This window comes from Thalassophryne amazonica, chromosome 10 (assembly GCF_902500255.1).
Source record: "Thalassophryne amazonica chromosome 10, fThaAma1.1, whole genome shotgun sequence".
Classification (NCBI taxonomy): Eukaryota; Metazoa; Chordata; class Actinopteri; order Batrachoidiformes; family Batrachoididae; genus Thalassophryne; species Thalassophryne amazonica.
Genome location: NC_047112.1, coordinates 102125472 through 102152096, shown reverse-complemented (window position 1 = coordinate 102152096; position 26625 = coordinate 102125472). Strand labels below are relative to the sequence as shown.

The following is a 26625-nucleotide window of genomic DNA, read 5'->3' as shown; positions in this document are numbered from 1 at the left end:
GCAAAGAGACTCACATCTCTGTTTCTGCAGGCTGTTCCTGGACTTTGGGATGTTGGTAAGAGAGTGGAGAGCTTTGGATGTGAAGCTCTTACGCTGTTTGGTCTCCAGTGGTGTCACATACGGCAGCTCAAGAGAACTGAAACCAAGAAATGTTTGTCAAAACATAAGATTAATACAATGATCAAACAGAGGTGTGGCCTGTAGTTAGTTAACCTGGATTTTTCTATCTGGTTGTCTTTCTTTGTAGTTCCTTGTTTCTTGGCTTTGGGTTTGATTAGGAAATTTGCAGATTCCTCTTTCACAGTTCCAGTGGCCACTGTCCTTCCTTTCTTTTTTACTGGCTCCTGGCAGCAAAGATGAGTAAATGATTTAAGAAACTGCTGGTCAAGTCTCTACTTGTGCTATTGTTTTTTTCCCCTTCAAATCCCTATTTCAGTTATTATATAGCATTAGACACTGTGGAGAGACAACAGAAATAACATCCAACCAGCTGATCTAAATATTTCTATTAAATTTACCTTTGTGCACCCGAACACAAGTTCATATAGTACTGATTTACTGCAGCGTTGTGTTTTGAGCAGAGCTGTACCTCTTTGATGCTAGTTTCTACATCTGGATTGGAAGTCTCTGTGGTAGTTGAAGAACTGTCGTCATTGTCAACCAGGCTATCTTTTAGCTCATCTCCTTGACACTTGGCCAGTTTTTTGTCTTTCTCTTCCTTCTTTTTCTGAGCTTTGGTTTTACCCCGCAGCTTCTCTTTGCAGTCCAGTACTGTGAACAACAAACAAAAGATGCATTTACAACATTCTTACTCAGCAAGATAACAACCAAACCAAAAATCCACTACTCCCCTTGGTTCCGGGGTAACAGTTTATCTTCCCCCCCGGATAACTCCCCCCTCCAAATATCTTGCCAAAAAGAAGTTTTGCAAGATATGTTTGTCAGTATGTATGTTTGTTTTTTGTTGTTTTGTTGATTGTATGTAATCATTGCATTTTTCACCTTTAACTCACTGTGCAGCACAGTTTGGCAACTTCACAGATAGCAACCCTAGCAAGGTACCTTTCAGTACACAAAAAACTCAAGATCAAAGGTCAACGTCACAGGAAGGTCAAACACTAAATTCAACTAAAGAACTTTCCTGGTTGCAATTTTTGAAATTTTACCTCCAAATTTGCCATGCACATAGTGACAGGCTTTGCTTATAAGCCATTACCTGGGATAAGTAATTGACCTTGACCTTCAGTGTTTCACTTGAGGTCAAATGTCACCTAAATTCAGTCAAACTTCAGATTATAGCCCTAGTGGATAAAATATTTATTGATATCTTTATATCTTTATTAATTCTTTCCCCTGCCAAGCTGCTCGTCCAGTGAAAATCACACTGTTTCAAATAATCATATGTCAGTTTTATGCGGCATTTATATTATTCTGTTGATTCCTATCTGCCACTCTTTATATTCATGACCTAGTTTGTACAAAAGAGATTTGAGAAAGGTGAGACATTAAAGGCCCCTCATTTTGATTATGTTTTTTAAACATGTTGCTTTGCATACTGTTGTGTCTGTGTGCATGTGTGTGTACATTATATTTATTTATCAACTTGTTTAGATATATGTCTTAATGTTTTAACTGCATGTTTTAGTGTACAGCACATTGGATCAGCTTTGGTTGTAGTAAAGTGCTTTATAAATAAAGATGGTGTGGTATTATTGTGTGTTCTATACATATACTGTGGGTATTTTATGCAAAACTCAATTGGAGTATTTTCCATCACATCACATATTTAAGGTTGTCAATCAGGTCCATATATTTGCAGAGTATATATGAAAGGGAGATTTAAAGATACTTCAGAATAGGAAATATTACTATTGTAGACAGCTATAGATACTAGAGCCCAACCGATATATTGGCCAATATAAGCCCTTTTCAAAGTACTCACTATCTGCACTACTGCTCCAATTGCATTTTTGCATTTTTTGAACTTGAAAATTCTTCTGTTATAAAGTTAATCAATATGAGGACAAAGCTTCAGCTTTTAGCTCATACCTTTTTTGTTAAGGGTCCAAAAAAGAACATTTTACTCATAAAAAAAATAAAAAATAATAATAATATCGACTGATTTATCTATCAGCAAACCAGCTGATGTATCGATTATCTGCATTTTTTTTTCATCCAAATATCGTTATCGGCATCTGCCTCAAAAAAATCCATATCGGTCGGGCTCTAATAGATACATACAGAAAGAACACCAATATTGTTCACCATCAATCAAACTGCTTCATCTGGGACCATAAAACATCCATGAAATACAGAGTTTAAAGGCTGCTCTATCCTGATTGAGAGGGAAGATATCCTGTTATTCCGGGTAAAAACACAAATGGATACCTTTGTTTTGTATCAATTGAGAGCTCTGCTCCTGTGGACCCTCAGTCATCAACGGCTCTGGACGGTCCAGGTCATTGTCCATAGCACCTATTAAATTTGCATATTCTGCATCCTCAGGGCAGAGGCCTTTATGGGGCAAAGGTGGTCCGGCTAAAGTTGGACTCTGGACATCTGGCTGCTTGGTATTTCGTGCCTTTCTATTAGTGAGCTGGCACCCGGGGGACAAGCCCTCTTGGCCTGAGGTCGTACTTCCTTTGATCAGTGGAGTGGAAGTAACTTGCATAGGTGAGCGGTTAAAGCCAATTCTGGGTCTCTTATCTTGGCTGTCTGAGTCTGACAATGAACGACTGTTACTTGGTCGACTTCCAACCATCCGTGCCGTCCCGTTGCTGGATCCATATAATCCTCGAGAATTCTGGGTCGAGTCGTTGCAATCATTCAACCTAAATGTTGAGAAGAAAATTTTAGGTTAAAAAAAGCAACTAAAACAAATACATATGTAATATCTGTCCTTGTGGGCTGTAAAAATACTCCAAGGCCAACTTATCAAACTTTCGTGCCATGATATTTAATGCAACTTGCTAAAAATGTATGAATTACAATATAAACTGGCATCGCACTAAAGAGTATTTTCTAAGTAGTTCATGTCTCCTTCCACCCTGTGAACAGTGAAGTTGTGGTTAACCACAACCCACCAGCAGCTGGCCGTCACACTGCTCGTTTTTCAAGTACAGGAAGACCATGTGACATGATTTCAAAACAGGCGACTACAAAGTCTGTGTTGCATATTTGACAATTTTCCATCTGTACCACTTTCACTTGTGCACTTCAATCTCAAAGTAGACGTCACTTTCCAAAACCATCTAAAGCTTTAGAAAAATCACTTCCAAACCTCAAGCTTAAGAGCCATCACCCAAAAATTGTTGTTAAGTGAGCAGGAACATAGAAATTATATTTTAACAACTGCCTCATGGATTCATTAAATGTCATTCAGGTACAGTTTAAGTTAAGTCACTTTTACCGTGACCACTGATGCACGAAGCCAGAAAAATTTAGGAAAAATACACAAACATATTTAAAAACAACAGGACACACAGTCAAGTCCTTAAGTAGGACAGTGATAATTTTATTTTTAAATTCTGCACACCACATTAGAGATGAAACGAAAAATAATGCATCATCGTGTAAAATTTTTAGCTTTAATTCAAGGAGTTGATCAAAAAATACAGCATTAAGCGAGGATTTTTTTTTTTTGAAGAAAATTCCTCTCTGTTCCAATCTAATATGAAGCTGTGTGGCTGATGCAACACACTGAGTTGTCACGGGTGACTGAGGCTTCCTCACTCGTCTCATTCTTGCAGAGTGACTCAAAACTACCTCCTCCAGACAGATTTAAAACACAATACTAGAATGTTTGTATTTCTTAATGAATGATGGAACTGAAGTCCAAGACATATTCAGTGACTTGAAAATGTTCTCTTATCCACCCTAACTTGTCTAAAGAAAACAGCAAAAATGGTGATTTGTATATTAAACAATGCTTGTATTTAATTTGTCAGATTACTTATGGCCTCTGAAAATGGGCAGGCTGTGCATACAAATGGTTGGAATTCCTAAATAGTTAGGGCAATTTATATTTTGTTAATGCCCAGAATTAACATTAAATGTCTGCACTACACGAGCATCTCGATTGTTTGTTTTCAACTCTATAGTGGTGGTGTACAGGGGCAAAAATAAAAAGGGTCAATGTCCAAATACTTACAGGCCCGCTTGTATATGGTGTTAATTTGATTCAATTTGAAGTACAAAGAGCATCTGGTGATTATTAAATATCACTACCTGGATTTCTGTTACAGATCTGAGGGAAAGCTCAGCAATCTTTTCTGAATCAACAAAAAAGATCGTGAAATGAGAAGGTTTCCATTGAGTGACTGAATGCCACTGCTAGATTTTGTCATTTAGCGTTAACGGTCTTTCCAGTAAGGTTCATGTGAGAACTGTAATTCCAGCAGTCAGAGATGGATTGGCAAGTCCTCCTAAATAGTGTTATTTCATTGTTTGAAAAATAAATAAATTTAAATTCCAATATTGCCCTAACGGCATCTGTTATAAAGTTTGTACAAGCTCTCCCCGCCTCTTACTTTGTCAACATGCAGTGTCATGTATTTTTTAATGTATGTCTAAGGTTTGTACGTCGTGCCACATGAAACATCAGATTGTGTTCATTATTCTGTAATCACATAACTCTACCACAGATGTATTAATCACTGATAACTCGAAAGGGGCTCAGAGTGACGTAATCAAATTTGTTTAAATCTGTCTATTATAGTGAAACAGATAACTAACAATTGTGCACAAGCACCAAAATTGGCACACATACTCCTTAGTCCCTTTCACACCGGGCCAACATAGAGTTGCGTCATGACGATGCCAAGTTTATGCAGCCTAACATCACAATACACTGAGGGATGCAAAGGGCGATGTGAAACAACGTTACAGTACTTAACGTGACTGGATGCTACACCCACACACCATGCTACACAACTCCAATTTATGATTCCTGCTGTGCTCTATTGTTGCCAAGCTATAACTCACACAGGATTGTTGCCAAACGTTTTATACCGTAACACAATGCAGTAAAACTATACCGCTCAAAGAGCACATGTGAACAATTAAAAGATAAAAAGTGCTGATTACAGCCTGCCTGGCTGCAGCTCCTCAGTGCTTTCACTTCCTCAAGTTGACTGTGTTAAATAAAGTCCATTAACTCCTGCTCACAGACCGATCGTCAGCGAGGCAACATGTCCACACATCCAGTATAACTCCTCGTGGAGGACATCTCCACATTCAACTGCAGCTCTGCGGTCACAGGAAGAATGATAAACAGATAGAACAGAAATCAGAGCGCACACCTGCAGCACTGCACAAGAAGAAAAATTAAAGAGCACACCTGCAGCGTTGCACAAGAAGATAAACTAGAAGAAAAATGAGTGCACACCTGCAGTGCGGCACAGGAAAAATGATAAACTAGAAGAGAAATTAGTAATAAAGTCCATTAACTCCTGGAAATGTATTGACTTTTTCCAATGTATCAACTCCATCTGCGTATCCAGGCAGTCTGGAGCCAAGCTTCTCCCCACTGCTGTGCGCAACTGACGCAGACATTTATGTGTATTAAGATACGCAGCATATGCAACTGTATGCTGGCCCAGTGTGAAAGGGGCTTTAGACATTAGTCTTTGATAAAACTGAGTATCCACTTGAATTTTTAATAGGCGGCCAGGTAGGGGTCAATTGAAGAATTGCACAGGCGTCAAAATTTTAAAATGTTCCAGTCATATTGAAAGCTATACCACATTATGCGTCTGATAATAATAAACAGAGATTCCAGAAAGGTATAGTTTGGACAACCTATGATTGAATGTTATGGAGGTATGGGGTAAAAACTTTAAGAATGGTGACAAAGGTCAATTTCAGTTTATATAGGGGTCAGAAGGTAAATTTGCTCCAACTGTGGTAAAAACTGGTGCAAATTATTGGTTGAACTAATAGGATTAATAAATGGAATAGTTTTGACTGTGTTAAATGCTTGGTCTGCAAGGTAAAGGTCAAACAATGTCAACGTCCATTGGATTCTACAGGGCTGTGAAATGAAAACTGTGAAATCTGAGGAAAATTTGGAGGGGGTCTGGGGGCCTTGGCCCCCTTGGAGCTGGGGTCTCAGGCCCCGTGGGGCCCAGAAACCAAATTAATTTTGTATCTAATGATACATTTTCAGCATCTCCTGGAAGGAAGAAAAAAAAAAATTAGTGCACATTTAAATGATCCTATATTTAACCTTTCATTTGACTGTCAATGATAAAGTTGAAATAACAGAATATGACATGGAAGTAGGACCTGGAACTCAGAACAGTTAAACTACACAAAATTTATGAAGACTGAAAAGACTGTTACAGTATTTCAAAAACCACAGCTAAAACTTCGTAGAAAATACTGAAAATCATGGTAAAATATTAACATACCTTATTGTAAAAAAGACATTCTTGTGTAAATTCCTGTAAATCCACAGTGTCTTTTTCACATGAAAAAAGTCTACATTAATAAAACTCATTTACATTCTTGTACAAATTCATGTAAATCCATTATTCAAAGCCACAATCTTTTTTCCAATGAAAGAAAGTCTAGATTAATGAAAGAAAAGTCACATAATGTCTAAAATCCTGTTTGAACAGCACGTTTGTGTTCCAGAGAGAAAAATTCTTACTCTGTTTAATAAGGTCACAGCTCGTTTTTCCTGTTCTTTCAGGTGTGTTCATGAAGTCAGCAACAATTTCACGAATTCTTGTCCTTATCAGACATTTTCAAACCATCTTTCTTGCCATCTTCTCTCTGTCCGATGGTGCTCTGTGACACAGACATGCTGAAAAATTCTTCTTTTAAAAACTTGAGACCTCTAAAAGTTTGCGAAGTCCACATGCTACATTTAGCTTAAAAATCTTGCAGGAGCCACACAGTGTCACCGCAGCAACCAACCAGTCCCGCTTTACATCAACCGTCGTAACAGCCAGGTGGCATTTATCCTCCACTAAGTCCCGCGGATCCAAGGAAACTGATTTGCATCTGTAACACACAGATCAGTGTCCGCGGACTTATAAAACTTGCGCGATGGCGCAAAAAAAAACAAAAAAAAAACGCTTTTACTAGGGGAGCTACGACCACTACCTTTGCCCCCCCAGGACAAAACCAAACCAACTGTTTTAGGTTCTTTAGATGACCCTAAAACACAATCAGGATGTTCCTAAAAATAAAAACTGGCCTCAAGCCAGTTATCCAAGATGGCCACCAAAATAGGTCCCCCCCCCCCAAACACCTTTACACAACATATAAACAACTTAAATATCACAGATTCAATGGGAAGACCACTGCAGGTCACAGCAAACTCATTTGTGCCTAAACAAAATTCATTCATGGGTTTAAGATAGGGCTGCAGCTATCGATTATTTTACTAATCGAGTATTCTATCGATTATTCTGGCAATTAATCGAGTAATCAGATAAAAAGTACTTCTGGGTTTTTAAACATCAATAGTCCAGGACTCTCCCTAAGCAATGGCACAATGCCACTGTGCCAAAGTCTTGACATTTTGCTGAAATGGCGATGGGATGTGGCTTTCTGTTTTGTTTTCTCCAACTTGTAAAATGTAACCATTTTTAAGTTTTTTTTTAATAAAGGTTGATGGACTGGTCCCTGATTTTTTTATCCCTCTTTCTCTGCAATTCAGCAGATGCATTTCAGCTGGAGGTTGAACATGCAAGACCCAGTCACTTTTTTTTTTATTATTTTATTTACGTTACCGTGTTTGTGATTTAAGTTACCGTGTTTGTGAAGTGTTGTGTGTTGCCCAAAAAAGCAAAAATTAAAAAGTCAAACACTCAGTGTGAGTCTGAGGTAACACAGAAGAAACAGTGAACTTCTGCTGTTTGTCAATGTAGCCGGGAACAGAGCTATGACTCGCCTGGTCTGAGAGCCCCTCATACTGGGTAGAGAGAGACAGCAGCTGGCCACCGGGTCCGTGTGTTTTTTAAAAATACACAAACACACTGCTTCGCTTTAAATGCACAGTAAGTCTATTTCAGATGATCAGCGTGGACCATCTTTCTCTTAAAAGGCTTTATTTTACTCTATGTGTCACGTTGGAAAGCGGTAGCTATCGTTGCTAATTTGATTAGCTGTTACGCTCCAGTCTTCTTCTGTTTTTTTCCTGCGGCCGTCGCAGCGCCACACACAGGCCTGGCATATGTACTACAACGTTAAACGAAGCTTCGAGGCACGGAATTTGCCTTGAACATTTTTTGTAATCAAAGTATTCAAGTTACTCAATCGTTTCAGCCCTAGTTTAAGATTCAAAATGGCGTCCAAAATGGCCGCCAATAGACCCCTATTAAAATACACAGTAGGAACAAACAGACTCAATGACAGAAATAACTGGTGTTTAAGTGAAAAAACCCTAGTCTGGCGGCCATCTTGGATAACTGGCTTGAGGCCAGTTTTTTATTTTTGGGAACATCCTGATTGTGTTTTGGGGTCATCTAAGGAACCTAAAAAAGTTGGTTTGATTTAGTCCTATTAACCAAAAATTTGCATCACATTTTACAATATTTTGAGCAACTGTAACTTCTGACCCATGTACAAACTAAAGCTGACCTTTGTTACCATTCTTGCTTTTTTACCCTATAACATTCAGTTATAGATAGTCCAAACTATGCCTTTTTGGAATATTTATATTAAGACAAATAATACAATAACATGCTTTTGGAGGGCGGTATGCATTTTTTTGAGTCCCTCCGTCCATGCCCAGTCGCCCAAAATGACAGCTATTCGCTCGAGTTAGACGAGGGCGAATAGCTGTCATTTTGGGCAACGGGATGGATGGAGGGACTCAGAAAAATGCATACCGCACAACAACAGCATGTTATTTGCATTATTATCACTTTTTACTGAGATACACAACACATAACGCGTACATAAAAAGTTGGCTCACTTAATTTCTGCCTTGTCGCCTGGCGCGCGCGCTGCTGTTCAAATTCAGTAGTGCGTCCTCATCAAGCTGGCTGCTTTAGCTGCTGTTCATTGTCATACTATCCATGAGAAAATCATCCAGAACATCCATATTGGGACCAACACACACTTCTCGCCTTTTCCTCTGTGGACAGTTCTTGGGCTGCGCGCACTATGACATCATCAGTGTATGCACAGCAGGCGGGTATAAACAGGTAGCGTCGACGTAAATCTACGCTACCGGCCTAGCAATGCCTCGGTAAAGTGATAATAATGTGGTATAGCTTTCAATATGACTGGAACATTTTAAAAATTTTGACCCGTGTAATTCTTCAATCGACCCCTACCTGGCCACCTATTGAAAATTCAAGTGGCTACTCAGTTTTTTCAAACTAGTAATGTTCAAGGAGTATTTGTGCCAACTTTGGTGCTTGTATCACCATTTGAAGGAGTCCTCTGTAAATATTCTGTTATCTGCTCCACTAATGACTGATATTTAGTAGACATCAACCAGATGGGTGAGCCATAGTGCAAGCTCTTGCAGCAGACAGAAAGAGGAGGCAGACCATGTGACATTCTCTGGGCTCTAGGACTGGTTGTGAGTCAAAGCTCTTCTAAAGGAGCGATCCATTTTACAGATGAGAATTTGTAGTTGAGGAAATGGTCAAATGTAGAAACATAACGACCAACTATGGGCACGTCCATGGACCCTGGAGGCTAAAATAGACACCCTGCCCTGACATTACACTGAAAACAAAGTTGACAGTCTGGAGGACATGGTCGTATTAATTACGTTCTTAACACACTGTGTATGTCTCAGCCCCTTCAAGACACTAAGGCTTTTCTTCACATATAACACACCGTTGTGCTGCACTTACTTTGACTCGCTGTGAATTTGCACGATTTCCCTGAGATTAAACGGTCTCCCAGTTTCCAAGTTGGAAGTGGATTCCACAGAAACACGTCTCCTGAAAGGTTCCCATATGCTCTGGGCCTCCAAATATGCTGTGGCAATCACCAACAGAAACATGCAACTGTGAAGACAAAAGGAAAACAAACATGATCTGTTAGTTGGATAAGTATATAAACTAAACTGCATAGTGCTTCAGAGCTTGTATTGTTGTAAAAATTAATATGCATATTGTTACTGGACTCAATTCTGTCACAGAATAAATATAATAATAATAATAATCTTTATTTCTACCAGGTAGAAATTCCATAGAGATCGAAACCTCTTTTACAAGGATGACCAGGGGCCTCATGTACAAAGCATGCTTACGCACAAAACGTGCCGTATGTCCGTCTCCATGCCAACGTTCAGATGTATCAAAAAAGAAGACAGTGGAAATGAGCGGTGCATCATGCAAAAATCCAGGCTGGCTTATGCACATTTCTACGGCTATTGTTCCACTGCGGACATGTAAAGGTGATACTGGGAACCATTAATAGTGTGAAAACAAGAAGACACTAACAGTGGCTGCTTTAGCGTCATTGCATTAGCAAATGGTGCAATCTGATGCGAGTGTGTAGTCAGGATCAAGGAATGCAAGGATTTTCTTGCAAATGACAATAACTGGCTCATAAACCGATTTTGATTACCAAGACCACTGTTACTGGAGTTGCGTGCAGAACTGCGGCCGGCCCAGAATGCAATACGGCAAGGAGCCAGGCGGTTGTCTGTGCCCACACAGGTGCTGACCACGCTGGACATCCTGGCAACAGGGGTATTCCAACGCGAGCTGGCTGATCGGTCAGGAGTGTGCCAGTCAACCCTGAGCCGAGGTGAGCCAGCTGTATGGAACGCAATCATCCGAATGTCATCCAGGTACACCACATTACAGCATTAAAGCATCATTTGCAGTGAGAGCTGATTTCCATGTAATTGGAGTCATTGACTGCATACGTTCACATCAGGCTGGTGGCTGGCATGGTACATGATGGTAGCTGCTTGCTGAGTAAATTGTTTTTTTGTGTAATTGATCCAAACATAAACCAGCGTGGCCACATTTGGGCATGTGCGCATTCAAATATGTTTTTTATTATTATTAATGTCTTTTATTTTTGCTTGATGGTGAGAGTTGCAGAGCTTCTTAACAGGCTTCATGTGTTCAGTATTTGTTAATAAACATGTGTAAGTTGTGAATGTCACACTGTCAGCAGAGGCACGCCTCACCTTTTTAAGCTCAATGTGTGTGCTGTTCTGTGCACGCGCGGGTGCATGCATGCGTGTAGCCTCACACACACAGGCTCCGTAGCTCCCACAAGCATTTTTCCAGTTTCATGATTAATCCATTTAACAGTGTACCAAATAAACTGTCTCTGCGTGTCTCCACATAATTTCCAGTCATCTGTAGCATAATTTCTATGCCTATTTACATGAAATTGCATATTTAAATTGGGCGTGAACAGGGAGGAGTTTGATTCCACACTCAAGTCCACGTTAAGTAGAATGTACAAACGGAATGTGTGTGGATTCATGCCTACGCACACTTTGATACATCTGAATATTTTTGTGCTTACGCCAGTTTCAGGGTTTTGGTGTATGCCATGTTTTAGTAGGAAATCCACGCAAGTCTTTGTACATAAGGCCCCTGGCCAAGAAAGGTAGCAGCACATGTCAAAGGACAGGTTAAAATCAACATGAGAACACTGGCGATAAATAAAATATCATCTTGCTCATAACACTGCACATGATATAAAGTCTCAAGCAGATTCAGATTTAGAAACATAGGCATTGCACCAATGATTCCTATTTGCGACCTCGTAAAATAGACTGTAAGGTGTTCAAGGAGTCTGGACAGTTTCAGTTCAGAATGGAGAACGTTCTAATCAGAGAGAACTGAGAAACTAAAGCAATTCTTTCCCGCTTCAGAGCGGACACGAGGTACATGAAAACATAACATGTCATAACATGTTAAACTCAAACTGAAAGCAAATCTCTACAACTTGATATAAATGAGTTAAAAATGTAAAAGTCAGGATGATGGGTTGCATAAATAATGGAACACTTTGGTATAATACCTGTATATAATCAGTGTTATTGCCAGCTTTCTTCAGACAAGTCAGGGGATGGATACATGAACTGTATGAGCTGTGGAACCAGCTCCCAATTCAGATCAGGGGGACAGACACCCTCTCTACTTTTAAGATTAGGCTTAAAACTTTCCTTTTTGCTAAAGCTTATAGTTAGGGCTGGATCAGGTGACCCTGAACCATCCCTTAGTTATGCTGCTATAGACGTAGACTGCTGGGGGGTTCCCATGATGCACTGTTTCTTTCTCTTTTTGCTGTGTATGCACCACTCTGCATTTAATCATTAGTGATCGATCTCTGCTCCCCTCCACAGCATGTCTTTTTCCTGGTTCTCTCCCTCAGCCCCAACCAGTCCCAGCAGAAGACTGCCCCTCCCTGAGCCTGGTTCTGCTGGAGGTTTCTTCCTGAGTTTTTCCTTCCCACTGTAGCCAAGTGCTTGCTCACAGGGGGTCGTTTTAACCGTTGGGGTTTTACATAATTATTGTATGGCCTTGCCTTACAATATAAAGCGCCTTGGGGCAACTGTTTGTTGTGATTTGGCGCAATATAAAAAAATTGATTGATTGATTTCCAAGTCACTGAATATGTCTTGGACTTTATTTACATCAGTTATGAAGAAATACAAACAGTATGGCACTCTATGGTAAATCTGTATGATTTACCCCGACAACCCAAAAGAAGTTATAGGCTTCTCTGGCTGTGACTGGAGAAATTGCGCACAGTGCACATTTTGCATTGTGTATCCGCCGTTATAGACCTTCAGGATGAAGAGGTATAGAGGAGGATTTTCTTAGAAAGAAGATCTGAAAGTTTAGCTACAATTTGCCAGAAGGTACATTTGAGATGCAAGCCTAGATTTGATATTTTGGTGAAAGATATCTACTTGGCAGAGACAAGAATTTCACATTTCTATGATTTACATCATGTAGGATTTCTGTATCCCTCACTTCCCGCATCAGTGCAGCAGATAACAGAATATTTACAGAGAAATCCTTGAAATGGAGATACAAGCACCAAATTCGGCACAAATGCTCTTTAGACATTACTCTTGAAAAAACAGAGTAGCCACTTGAATTTTCAATAGGCGGCCAGGGAGGGGTCAATTGAAGAATTACACAGGGGTTAAAATTTAAAAATGCTCCAATCATATTGAAAACTACACCACATTATTCGTCTGAACCTAAAGATTCCAAAAAGGTATAGTTTCAACTATCTACGAGTAAATGTTATGGGGTAATAACAGCAAGAATGGTGCCAAAGGTCAATTTCAGTTTGTACAGGGGTCAAAACGTTGCTCCAATTTAGGTAAAAGTGACGCAAATTATTGGTTGAGTTAATAGGGTTTCAGAAAGGAATAGTTTGCGCCATGTGTTGTTACGGGGTAACATATGTCACATGTCAGAGAATCCACTGGACGTCAACATTGTTTGACCTTTATTTTGGAGACCAAACATTCAACACAGTCCATTTATTAATCCTGTGTTAAGAATTAATACTCTGGGGGGTTTTTTTCCCCAAAAGAGTAATGTCTAAGGAGTATTTGTGCCAAATTTGGCGCTTGCATCACCATGTTTCAGTTATGTTGCACATGTTTCTGGTATGAATATAATTTAAAAAAATGTTTTTTTGTATTTCTTGTATTTGAAATGGCACACACAAATTAAAATGTGTGAAATATCAAGTGTTCTAATACATTTGTAGGGCACTGTACATAAATGCAATATTGCAGCTCAGAGTGATGCTGACCTCATAATGAGAGACACTATGATGTAGAGCTCCAGCTCCCAGCTGGGTCTGGGTAAGGTCTCTGCACAGGCTGCCAACATGTGGTAGGGCAAAGAGGCATTCAGGACAAACACAAACTCTGATCCCCCGCATGTGATCAATTTCAGCTCCCGGATAACTCGTGACGAAGTGAAATCAGGTGTAAACCTGTTTTGGTGGCGGGGGGAGACAAGAAAAAAAAATACATATATAAAACAAGTTTACCACAATACAAATGCCACTTACCTGCATGTGCCCCTAAAGAGGAATCAGACTTCCAGAGATCCAAAATTGCTCTTCACAATTGAAAAAACCCAATTAAGCCTGAATGGTGCCAACTGCTTTTTTTTTAGATGCATTTGAAAGTAATTCAATCAATTACAGGAAATCTTATACACGGTTTAAAGAGATAGTCATGTTGGTAATTGGAAATAAATTGAAAATTGGTAGACATCAAACAATGGCCCAATGAAAGTATGACATTTTATCTTTACTATTTTTTAATAAATGCACAAGTATATGAAATTATGGTTGGGCAACATCTATTTATTTGGAAATGTACGATGTACGCAGTAACATTGTGATGTACAGTAAAACTTGCCTAAACAAGTCATCGTATAAACCAGATACTCGTACTGACCGGACAAAAGCAAAAGTCACAATGGTTTTGTATGGTTTTCCATACAATAAACACTGTATGTACTGGATTTTGTATAACAGATTTTCACTCACATCGGACAAAACATCTTGCCCAATGCATTTCCATTAAAAACCCCTTGAGCAGTCTGGATGTGCCCAGTCACAACAGAGGCATGAAATGAAGTTCAGCACTGACACTGACTGATTTAATGAAAGTGGGTACCATTCATGCATTCATCTCTTCTAGATTGGACTAGTAAAATGTTCTATTTTCCGTAGTGGTGGGCACTGTCTAGCTAATCCGATAATTATCAATGCTAATATTTTTGTTCGCGGATTAGCTTTTCAGATACGTTTTAAAACTATCATCGGACCAATTATCTTCTGATAAATTTAGTTCCGATAACTTTTAGACTACTAATATTTTTTTACATAACTAACTATGTTGAAAAACATTTAGAATCCCTTTTGCTCCTGTCTGCTATGTGTTTTGTTTCAGTGAGGTAGCTAAGAGGAGCTGAGCTCAACTCTGCCCCCAGCAGAAAGTGCCTGACTACCAGACTGCCACAAAAAAAAAAAGTCATTATTCCTTAACACCCTAAAGTGGTTCAGCCATGAGGCAGAGGTCTTGAAATGGGAAGCAGGTTTGACTTATGGTTTTGATTTATAAATCAAATTATTCCAGATAGACTACATTCATGTAAACTCTTAAAATGTACAAAGTGGATATATAACACATATGTTAATTTTAAAATAATGCACTAATTCTTAAGATTTGAACAATAACACACAGACGGTCAAGGGATTATGGGTAAACTTAGCCTCCGCACATACTGATTGGTTTACTAAGTCATTCTATGTAAAAACCAACGCAAGTGAATCAATGTAATGTGTGTGTTGCTGTTTACAAATAAGTGTGCTTTTGTAAAATATGTAATTTTTTTCCATTGGTGTAAAAAAAGGCATTCGCAAAGCCAAAAAATCTGTTAGATTGTGTTTCAGGCTGTGTGATATAACTGGCGTCAAAATGCATAGAACACTTTCATCTACTGGCAACCCGTAATATCACAGTGTTGTCAGATATCAGTGTTGCAGGATTTTAAAATTATCTGTAGGTTTCCAAAATCTGAGAGACCACACACGTGGAGATTTAAAAAAAAAAAAAAAAATCATAGATCTGACAGGTTTGATCATACAGTGTGTGGTGTGCAGCCACACGGTAAAAACAACACACACCACACATGAACAGCTTTCACACACGAACATACCCAGGTCAGACAGGAAATCTCGCAAAACCTGTCAAGATTAAACATGACATCAGTGTAAACAAATGGAGATACTCTATGGACTATTTACAACAGAGGGGGGGAAAAAAAAAAAAGACACAAAAAGGAAAGGCGTTCTTTAAAGGAGTGGAGACAGCGTGACCACCAGACTTTCTGGTAAGCCGTTTTGATTTTAGGTTTCGCTCCGTGCGTCTGTCACCTTGCTTTGTGATTGGCTGCATGTCACATTCGGCTCCTGACGTCTTTCCGAGTAGATCAGAGCTCTCTTAACATCACACACGGCAGGAATATCTGATAAGATTATCTTTAACGTCATCACGATTGTCGGGGCATCCTTAAGATTGTCGGAAGGGGAAGATCGGGTCCGATATAGGCCTAATTATCTTGCCATGTGAGATCCATTGTTATGATGCCGCACGGAGCAACTGACCGATCCACTGTGACACTGCACGAAGCCGCTAACCGATCGGGGGTTATGACGCCAGACAGAGCAATTGATTGATCCGTTATGACAACGCACGGAGCAATAACTGATCGGATGTTATGATGCCTCACGGAGCGACTGATTGATCCATTGTTATGACACCGCACAGAGTGACTGTTTGATTCATTGTTATGACACCGCATGGAGTGACTAACCGATTGGATGTTATGACGCCTCATGGAGCGACTGATTGATGCGTTATTATGACACCACACTGCAAAGTTCAACGACTAAAATACCAACATTCTGGGTGCAATGAACATGTTTTTACTATTATTTGATTTCTTTGTGCGACTGACATTATTCAAGCATTCAAAAGGCTATTCCTATCGCCACACAACAACAACACACCAGAAAATTTTGACAGTTCTTGTTATTGAAAGAAACCGCGTTTCCCTAACTGGACAGAGTTGTGACTTCATGGGTGAGTGCTGTTTTTTGTTTTTGTTTTTTTACAAATGCAAAAAAAAAAAGAAAAAAAAAAAGACATATTTGACAAAAGCACATTTATTTGTAAACATGGGGAGTTGGTAAGGTTAGACCTTGCTTGTGTGAAGTGCCTTGAGGCAACTTTGCTGTGAATTGGTGCTATATAAAAATAAATAAATAAATAAATACCATATTTCCTTGATAAAGCCCGGTCATTTATTTTTGTGCAGACCTTTATTCAAGGGCCGTGATTATTAAACAAAATGCTACTTGCTGCCTCCACTGTAATATGATGTTTCACAAATATCCCTAAATGTAACAAACCAAAGATAACCGCTTTAAATAAGAGCCGTCTGCGTGGCTGTGAACCCTCCCCATAGACATGACAGAGACTGCAAGGGCTATGATTGGTCAATTTTCTGCTTTCATTCCTTCCTTTCCCATCATATTTTAAAAGTTTTTGCAGTCTGTACTCTGATTACAATTTAATCATGGATCTGGCGGAAAAGTCCACAAATATGACCAACTTACAACACGGACTCTAAAACTACAAAGATGCTCAAATGACCCGCAATTTATGGAGGGAAATTACACGTACTGTACCATTGTTTTGGAGGTTGATGATTGTATGAAGAAGTGGAGTTCATTGAGGGACAAACTGATCCAGAAAAAGCCACTGTTCCTGTGGTAAATTGCATTAAGACGCCCACCAACGCGACAGAGAACTTTAAAAGGGTCGTGCGCACGCTGCCGTCATTGCATGGCCAGAGTTACAGTGTTGTAGAAGCATAAATCAGGCTTTAGGGATGGCCCATATTCAAGGTCAGGTGCTCAGTCAAGGAAATATGTAAGCCTAATTGGTGCTGGGGATTCTCCATAGTTCCATCGTTTGGCGGCTCCTGACTGTAACTAGGTAATCCATTACATAAATAACGGATTTTGCCCATTTTATACATATAGCGGATTTGTCAGTTTTATACATATAGTGGATTTTGATTATAATTGCCAATTTGCAGTTCCACTTGAATCCATTATATGCAAGTTTTACTGTATGATGAAGCTGGGGGGCTGGGGAAGGTAATTTGCATACATTTTATTTTACCCTGTTTAAAATAACTACTCAAAAAATAATAAATTTTCTATTCATTTATTTACGTTTAAGTTACAGCAACTGGTCAAATAACAGCGCACCCCCATGCAACTGTTGCCTTGTCTCATGTGGCGCAGCCATGCTTACTTCACTATTACGCAAAAGTCAGGAATTGTAATTTTTATCTGAACCCAGAAATGAATAAAGGAGACAAAATGCATGCACATGTAACAGCGTGTTCACTTACAGTATGATGAGGTCTTTTGAAGTATTTGGCTTGAGTGAAAATTCTTGACAATTCAGAACTTTGAATCCATATCCTTCACAAACTTGTCCATTGACTTCTGCTGATCTGATGGTGATTGGGAGCAAACCAGTGTTTTCTACTCTGAATGTTCTCCTGAGAGTGAAGTTTGGCTCCTTGACTCTCATTTCTGAAATAGAAGAGGGACAATTTATTTCAAACAATTTTAAGATTAGGCTTAAAACTTTCCTTTTTGCTAAAGCTTATAGTTAGGGCTGGATCAGGTGACCCTGAACCATCCCTTAGTTATGCTGCTATAGACGTAGACTGCTGGGGGGTTCCCATGATGCACTGTTTCTTTCTCTTTTTGCTCTGTATGCACCACTCTGCATTTAATCATTAGTGATCGATCTCTGCTCCCCTCCACAGCATGTCTTTTTCCTGGTTCTCTCCCTCAGCCCCAACCAGTCCCAGCAGAAGACTGCCCCTCCCTGAGCCTGGTTCTGCTGGAGGTTTCTTCCTGTTAAAAGGGAGTTTTTCCTTCCCACTGTAGCCAAGTGCTTGCTCACAGGGGGCGTTTTGACCGTTGGGGTTTTACATAATTATTGTATGGCCTTGCCTTACAATATAAAGCGCCTTGGGGCAACTGTTTGTTGTGATTTGGCGCTATATAAAAAAAAATTTGATTGATTGAAACAGACAACACAAAACCAGGAAAACTGGTATATAATGCAGAAAAACAACACAATGGACCTGATGGTGTGTTTAACAATTTTGATTACAATGCCAAAAATCATTAAAAGTTTGTGACTGCATGGAAATTTTAAAAAAGTGATTCTTTCATTGGCTTATTTCATTGCAAACAGTATGACTCAAAGTTATTTCATGCTTGATCTTGTTAACTTAATTTCATTTGTTAATACACACATCCATTCCTACAATTAAGGCCTGTTACACATTCCAAAAAATACTGGGAGGCTAAAGCATTTACTAATTTGTAATGGTGCCAGTTCTTCTTACAACACTTGAGACATTTTGACACTGAAGCATTTCAGATGCTATTTTGTCACATTCTTCCTGTAAACATATCTTCAGGTGTGCAACAGTGCAGGGTCATCATCATTGCACTTCAAAATCCTCTACACATTCTCTGTTGGGGACAGGTACACTCAGCTTCTGCAGCCATGTCTTCATAACATTTGCAGAAAGTGTATACGGGACAGAGCAGTCTGGACGTGCCCAGTAACAGAGGTACAAAATGAAGTTCAGCACTGACACTCGCCGAATCGAGGAAAGTGGGTACAGTATTTCCTTGATTAAAAGACCGGCCTTTTAGTTTTTTCAAACTGTGCTCAGACACAGGACCTAAACGAGGCAGGGTGTAATTCAAGTCTGGCCATTATTAAGCCCTTAACGCCTGAATTTATATAGCTGTATATAAAAAAAATGTTTTGTGTGTGTTTTTGCCTTTAAGTAGATGGTAAATAATGTTGAGATTATTAATTTCACTTTTGCACAAAAAATAAATAGTAATTTTGGTATTTTGGTAATGACTTTATGTTATAATAATAATAATGGTATGTAGCAAATTTGCGACAACAGGCATACTGGTCAATTTGGTATGTTGCATATTTGAGTCAAATACTGTAGCATATATGTGACAATAGGCGTTAAGGGGTTAACAAAATGCTGCTTGTTGCCTGCAGTGAACTATGGTGTTAAGTTTCACAAATATTGCTGAGTGTGACAAACCAAACTGCTTTGGATCAGAGCCCTCTGCAGCCTGACGTGCACCTGCTAAATGGACACCACAAAAGGCTGTGATTTGTCATTTTTACGTTTTCACTCCTTCCTCTCCCATCATATTTTAATAATTTTTTTCAGATGTAACTAATCCCTAACATACATGTAAGCGATTTTGTCTGTTTTATACATAACAAATTTGGATTATAATGGACAAAATTTGCTGGTCCACCACAGTCCATTATATGCGGGTTTTACTGTATTTTCCTCGCAGCCCAAATCAAATTCACCAATTATCAAAATACTGCAGTGAATTATGTACATTGAAGTTGCACTGACAATGACTTTACAGTGAACATGTAGATAAGTACTTAAGATTTTTAGTACCCTTGCAGTAAAACAAGCCATACCCACATGCTTCATTTAGATAAACTCACTCTCTGTGCAATCTTTAAGCAGGGCTTCAGTCATCTTAAACCTCAGTGAGTTGCCCTGTCCAGGAAGTTTCCCTGCAACTTTGAGGCTCTCAGTTGTACCTCGTCCTTGCAGCACAATTGTGTCGATCACAGTCAGATTATTCCTAAACACAATTACAATCAGGATCACAATTTGAGAAGAAGCATGCTTAGTTAATCTTTTTAAGAAGTGTGCTGTGCTTGTGTGGACATAATACCTGACTATGAGAAAGGAAGAGACACTGTGGTTGCTAACAGGAGTGAACCTCACATTGAACGATTTCACTTCTCCGGGCCGGAGGAGCAGATTGTACACAAAGGGCCTAGTTGATCCCTCTATAAACCCTGTCCTGCTCTTCATTAACGATGTCTGCAAACAAGCAGAGGGCCTGTTAGACAGAAACTACTTCCACATGCTTCTCAACAGTTGGCAGGTTGATAGTGCTTTGAATTCCTGAAGTATACATCTGTCAGTCACTGTGATACATACTTGATTTCTGTGAACCTGGAACTCTAAGGTGTTTGTGTCAATGTTGATGTTGGATAAGTTCTCCAAAGGTAACCTGGAAAACAAAAACAGAAAAACTTTAATTTGTTATCTTCTCTCTTTTGTAATAAAGGAAGGGAATCCACAGCATCCCGCCGCCCCCAAAAGAAAAACACGAGTGTCAGATTAACCACCTGTCAGCCAGTTTTCCTGAAAACACTGAGGGATTGGGTAAAAGAGCCAAAGGGAAAACTTGCACGAAGACTGGGACATCCGCAGGGTTTTGCAGGATCACCTCTTCTTCCTGCAAAAATGCAAAGGTGATGCAAATCTATCCCAAACATATACATTTAAAACATTACTGCATGTGTGTTTACAGGTAGCTCCTACTTACAGAAGAGCCATTTGTATTGGTCAGGGGAAACGTAATTTGGTGTGAGGAGTTAACCAATGAGGGCCAGGTTAACTGTGCTGTTACTTTAGCTTGCACATTTTGCTGAAGGTCTGTGTTAACTTCAAAGACAGCTTCGATCCTTTAGTAGCCAAAGAAATACAAAAAAAAAAAAAAAAAAAAATCACAAATTGTCTGAACAGCCTGTGCAGAATAACCTGTACATAATAGTGATAATATAGCCAAAAAGATCTCACGACTTACTTATGACCCAAATGTTCTTTCAGCTCTTGCCATCGTCTAAGAAGTTTTTGATGAAGATCTACATCAGCATCCCAAATATCCTCCTGCAATGCCAGTCCATGAGGTTTGGACTCAGCTGTGAAATTAAAAAAGCGCATTGAAATATTTCAACTTTGACTGAGATTCAAATACGACAGACTCAAAACAACTTCAGGAACACTCACATTTAAGCACAAATGGTAGGCCTACGTAGCACTGCTCGCCACACTGCGAGCTGGCATCAAAATAAATATTTGCCACCTGAAAGGGAGATCAGAACGGAGACAACATGTCCAAAACAACTTTAATCAATAACTGTGTTCTGTGATATGAGGTCCTACCTTGGATTTGCGTCTGGGCTCTAACTCGTCTTTGTTGTTTCTGAGCCGTTTATAATAGAAACGTATATCTTCTGTCAGAGAGCGGATCTGCTGCAGCCTCACTTTCTGTGTGAACGAACTCTGTATACTGAAGCTCTGGTGAACAACTTTACCCTGAAGACAAAAAACACATCAAAAGCCGCACACCTCCGGAATTCCACATGAAGGCTGCTTCTGTGTATGACACTGATTCGCTGCGTACTGCCACCGCAGGGTAGGTATGAAGTCTTATGCGCACTGTCACTGCAAAGTCACAAGAAGGCGCACGCAACATGTCATGTAAATTAGGTGGGAGGGCCTTAGAACCTTGGATCTTCATGACAGTACATCACAAGAGCAAGCTTCCTCGAATGTGTAACCTGACAAGGTGTACCAGCGGCTATGCAGCGGTGCAGAGAAAAGAGTTACACGTTTGCCACTGCTATTTACAGCAAAGTCCATACTTATTTGGACACCAGCTATTTTTGTAATTTTGTTTCTACCCAGCACAGCAATGGAGTTTAAATGAAAAAAAATCGAGATGTGCTTAGAGTGTAGAATTCAGGTTTAATTCAAGGAGTTCAACAAAAGCAGTACAATAAGAATTTAGGAGTTGCATCCATTTTCATAAAGTCTCACCATTTTCAGGGCCCACAAGTCATTAGACAAACTAAACATATTTGTTAGTACAGATCATCACTTTTACAGCCAGTTTTCTGACACGTCAGGGGAGGAATACATGAACTAGTCACTGAATATGTCTTGGACTTCATTTATGATGTGCATTCAAAAAGTATCCGACCTTATTTTATCCCACAGAAACAAATGCAGCTTGCAAATTTCCATCTGGTGGGGAGGTGCAGAGAACCTTCTTGCACATGCGTGAATATATTCCCACCTGCAAAGGGCATCATCCGTTGGATTCTCATTTGCTATAATACAACAGAACAACTACTGGTATTGCAACAAATTTTGCCAAAAGCATGGTGATACCGAAGTGGAAATCATGTACAAAATTCAGCAGGCTTTTGGCGATGATGCTATGAGCATAACAAAAATACACAAGTGGTATAAACGCATTCAAAAAAAATAGGTGCACCTCACTGGGGAGGGAAGCACATTCCAGTAGGCCATCCACAAGCCGAAATGACCAAGTGATTAACAGATATGGACTAGGGTCATGGATGAGTGTCATGTCACCATCCAAGACAGAGTATTTGGGCATGCAGAGAACGTTAGCAAAATTCCGACACTACTAACAGCGGACCAGAAGCAATGCATCTACAAGCCTCGCAGGACTTCCAAGATGTGTCCAGGATGCCATCACACAAGTGGCAACCTGTTTCAGTAGCCCCGAGCTGTGTTTTTGTATTCTTTGTGTCTTCTTCGCCACTAGTCTCAGTCAGAAGCATGCACAACTCATGAGACCATGTACTTATTATTTTTTTGGAACTACTTAAATCAACATCACCAGATCCTTTCAGTCACAGCACCATTGTTTACACTCAGGAGCAGCTGTTAGCACTGTGCAACACCAAGGTACTCCCCGTGGAAAGACCGGAGATCCCTACAAAATTAAGGAGAAGGGGATGCAGAGCTGGAATGAAGAACCGGGAGAAGAAAAGATGGTATAAACCATGCATATAGTCTGTTATGGGGAACGTGAGATCTCTCCATAATAAGATGGAAGAGCTAAGGGTACTAACCAGGCTGCAGAGGGAGTACCAGGAGTGTAGCCTTATGTGATTTATAGAAACCTGGCTGAATGAACTCACACCAGATTCTCATGTTATGTTGGAAGGCTTTCAAATTGTGACAGCGGACAGGAAAGCAAAGGAGAGTGGTCAGAGGAAAGGTGGGGGCATAGTGATGTAAGTGAACGACACATGGAGCAACCTGGGGCACATCACGGTGAGAGAGTACTACCATACACCCACTAAGCTGCTAGCAGTTAGCATTCGGCCATACTACACCTCAAGGGAATTCTCGCACGTTATCGCGATAACTGTACATCCCGTCATCCACCAGTGCTGCTGCAGCCTCTGAGCGCCTGCACACTGTAGCATCTGAGTTTCAGACATCGCACCACCACTCCTCCTCATCTCCGGTGAGTTCAATCATATTTCCCTGTCTTCCACTTTCCTTACTTTTATGCTGCGTTTACACATGACAAGTTACGAATGCCACGAAATATACATTCTTGGCCGCTGATCACGAATGTGATGATTCGGAGCAGAGGAATCAGGTGTCCTCAGGAACTGCTGCAACCTGTTACGATTATTACGAGAATTATCAGGAACCATTACGCACGGTCAAGAATAATGTTCCGCATTGTTGCACGTAACAGAGCATCATTAAGTTCGTCTCTACACTCAGCCATAAAAGTGTGATCCCTGGTTCGAAGTCACCCATGCTTCATTCTCTAGATACATCTGGCGTTGCATGAGGAAAGGCATCCGGTATAAAATCCATGCAAAAATCAACATGTGGAACTGTACTAGATCCACTGTGATGACCCCAAGCTAAACAAGAGCACAAAAAAAAAAAAAACACAGACATGCAAACAGCAATAAAGGTGGAGGATTTTATTATAACATGGTCCTGTGAGAGACGGTTTGCAGAGTACATATAAAGTAAACAAAAGGGTGTTTAAATATAAAAGAATGTTTTGTCAGTCTAATAGGTCATGTGTTATTTCTGTATTATCACATTTTGTTTATATTGTAAAGAAAATCGCCCCAGTATAAATGCCACTGTGATGTGTGTTGACGTGTGCTTGTGATAACGGCAAGAACCAGTAAAACCAAAGTTTCTCTGTAAAGCTTCTTTTAGAAATGAAAGCTGCAACATTGCAGCCAGCACTTTTTTGTTGAAAGAGTCCATTTCATAACATTGGAAAATGCTTTTTCTTTGTAGCACAGTTACATCACTGTTCAAACATTACATATTTTTATTATTTTGTTTGTTTGTCACTGTCTATGCCACATAGTTGCAAACTCAGTAAAGTATGTTAAGCAGTTGCTCTTCTATGGGGAGTAGGGGTGCAGTATTGTCGCACAAAAACATGGACCTCTTTTCTTTATGCCAGTCGAAATTCTCTTGCAGGGCCTACTTCTATAGTGTATTAAATAAATTCCAGTAACAAAAGAAGAAAACCTACAGCTAACATGTCTGACATTGATTCTGGCAACTTTTATGACTGTGTCAACATAATATGCGGCTGTGTGTGCATTAGGGCTGTATAGGGGTTGTACAATACTAGGCGTAGGGGGATTACTGCGATCCCCCTTCCCACCGTGATATACAACCCCAATTCCAATGAAGTTGGGACGTGTGTAAAATGTAAAAAACAGAATAACAATGATTTGGAAATCCTCTTCAACCTATATTCAATTGAATACACCACAACGACAAGATATTTAATGTTCAAACTGATAAACGTTATTGTTGTGCAAATATTTGCTTGTTTTGAAATGGATGTCTGCAACATGTTTCAAAAACAAAAAAGTTGGGACAAAAGACTGGGAAAGTTCATGAATGCTTAAAGAACAGCTGAGTGTCAAGTGCTTGCTCACAGGGGGCCGTTTTGACCGTTGGGGTTTTACATAATTATTGTATGGCCTTGCCTTACAATATAAAGCGCCTTGGGGCAACTGTTTGTTGTGATTTGGTGCTATATAAAAAAATTGATTGATTGATTGATTGATGATTGGGTATAAAAGGAGGATCCCCAAAAAGCTCAGCCGTTCACAAGCAAAGATGGGGAGAGGATCACCACTTTGTGAATAACTGCGTGAAAAAAAATAAATAAATAAATAAAAAAAATAGTCCAACAGTTTAAGAACAATGTTTCTTAACATTCAATTGTAAGGAATTTAGGGATTCCATCATCTGCAGTCCATAATATAATCAGAAGATTCAGAGAATCTGGAGAACTTTCTACACATAAGCGGCAAGGCCGAAAACCACCACTGAATGCCTGTGACCTTTGATCCCTCAGGCGGCACTGCATTAAAAGCCGACATCATTGTGTAAAGGATCTTACCGCGTGGGCTCAGGAAAACCTTTGTCAGAAAGGAACTTCAGAAAACCATTGTCAGTTAACAGAGTTCGTCGCTACATCTACAAGTGCAAGTTAAGTTTTCTGGAAAATCATGGACATCGTGTCCTCCAGACAAAAGAGGAAAAAGACCGTCTAGATTGTTAGCGCAAAGTTCAAAAGCCAGCATCTGTGATGGTACGGGGGTGTGTTAGTGCCCATGGCATAACTTACACATCTGTGATGGCACCATCAATGCTGAAAGGTCCATCCAGGTTTTGGAGCAACACATGCTGCGGTCCAAGCAACATCTTTCAGTGACGTCTCTGGTTATTTCAGCAAGACAATGCCAAGCCACATTCTGGATGTGTTACAACAGCGTTGTTTCGTAGTAAAAGAGTGCGGGTACTAGACTTGCCTGCAGTCCAGACCTATCGCCCATTGAAAATGTGTGGCACATTATGAGACCCCAAACTGTTGAACAACTGAAGTCGTACATTAAGCAAGAATGGGAAAGAATTCCACCTACAAAGCTTCAATAATTAGTGTTCTCAGTTCCCAAATGCTTAAGTGTTGTTAGAAGGAAAGGTGATGTAACACAGTGGTAAACATACCACTGTCTCAGCTTTTTTCAACATGTTGCAGGCATCCATTTCAAAATGAGCAAATATTTACACAAAAACAAAGTTTATCAGTTTGAACATTAAATATCTTGTCTTTGTGGTGTATTCAGTTGAATATAGGTTGAAGAGAATTTGCAAATCATTGTACTGTTTTTATTTACATTTTACATAACATCCTAACTTCATTGGAATTGGGGTTTTATATATATATATATATATATATATATATATATATATATATATATATATATATATATATATATATATATATATATATAGAGAGAGAGAGAGAGAGAGAGAGAGAGAGAGAGAGAGAGAGAGAAGAGAGAGA

At 39.6% G+C, this 26625-nt stretch overlaps 1 protein-coding gene across 5 annotated transcripts in view; it reads right to left on the bottom strand.

The window, feature by feature from the left end:
* tmem131 (transmembrane protein 131) overlaps window positions 1–26625 on the bottom strand; it is a 99007-nt gene that overhangs the window by 8995 nt on the left and 63387 nt on the right. For 3 of the 5 annotated variants that reach the window (XM_034180642.1, XM_034180645.1, XM_034180644.1), the window contains exons 20-34: window positions 21615–21767; window positions 21459–21534; window positions 21256–21370; window positions 20995–21133; window positions 20792–20904; window positions 20604–20676; window positions 20332–20483; window positions 20096–20238; window positions 17919–18105; window positions 13726–13911; window positions 9825–9980; window positions 2389–2831; window positions 590–771; window positions 214–344; window positions 15–136 (exon numbers count right to left, since the gene is read on the bottom strand). In XM_034180642.1, the coding sequence (XP_034036533.1) occupies window positions 15–136; window positions 214–344; window positions 590–771; window positions 2389–2831; window positions 9825–9980; window positions 13726–13911; window positions 17919–18105; window positions 20096–20238; window positions 20332–20483; window positions 20604–20676; window positions 20792–20904; window positions 20995–21133; window positions 21256–21370; window positions 21459–21534; window positions 21615–21767 (2371 nt within the window). The remainder of the gene's footprint in view (window positions 1–14; window positions 137–213; window positions 345–589; window positions 772–2388; window positions 2832–9824; window positions 9981–13725; window positions 13912–17918; window positions 18106–20095; window positions 20239–20331; window positions 20484–20603; window positions 20677–20791; window positions 20905–20994; window positions 21134–21255; window positions 21371–21458; window positions 21535–21614; window positions 21768–26625) is intronic. The other 2 variants (XM_034180643.1, XM_034180646.1) reach the window with 1 other exon arrangement.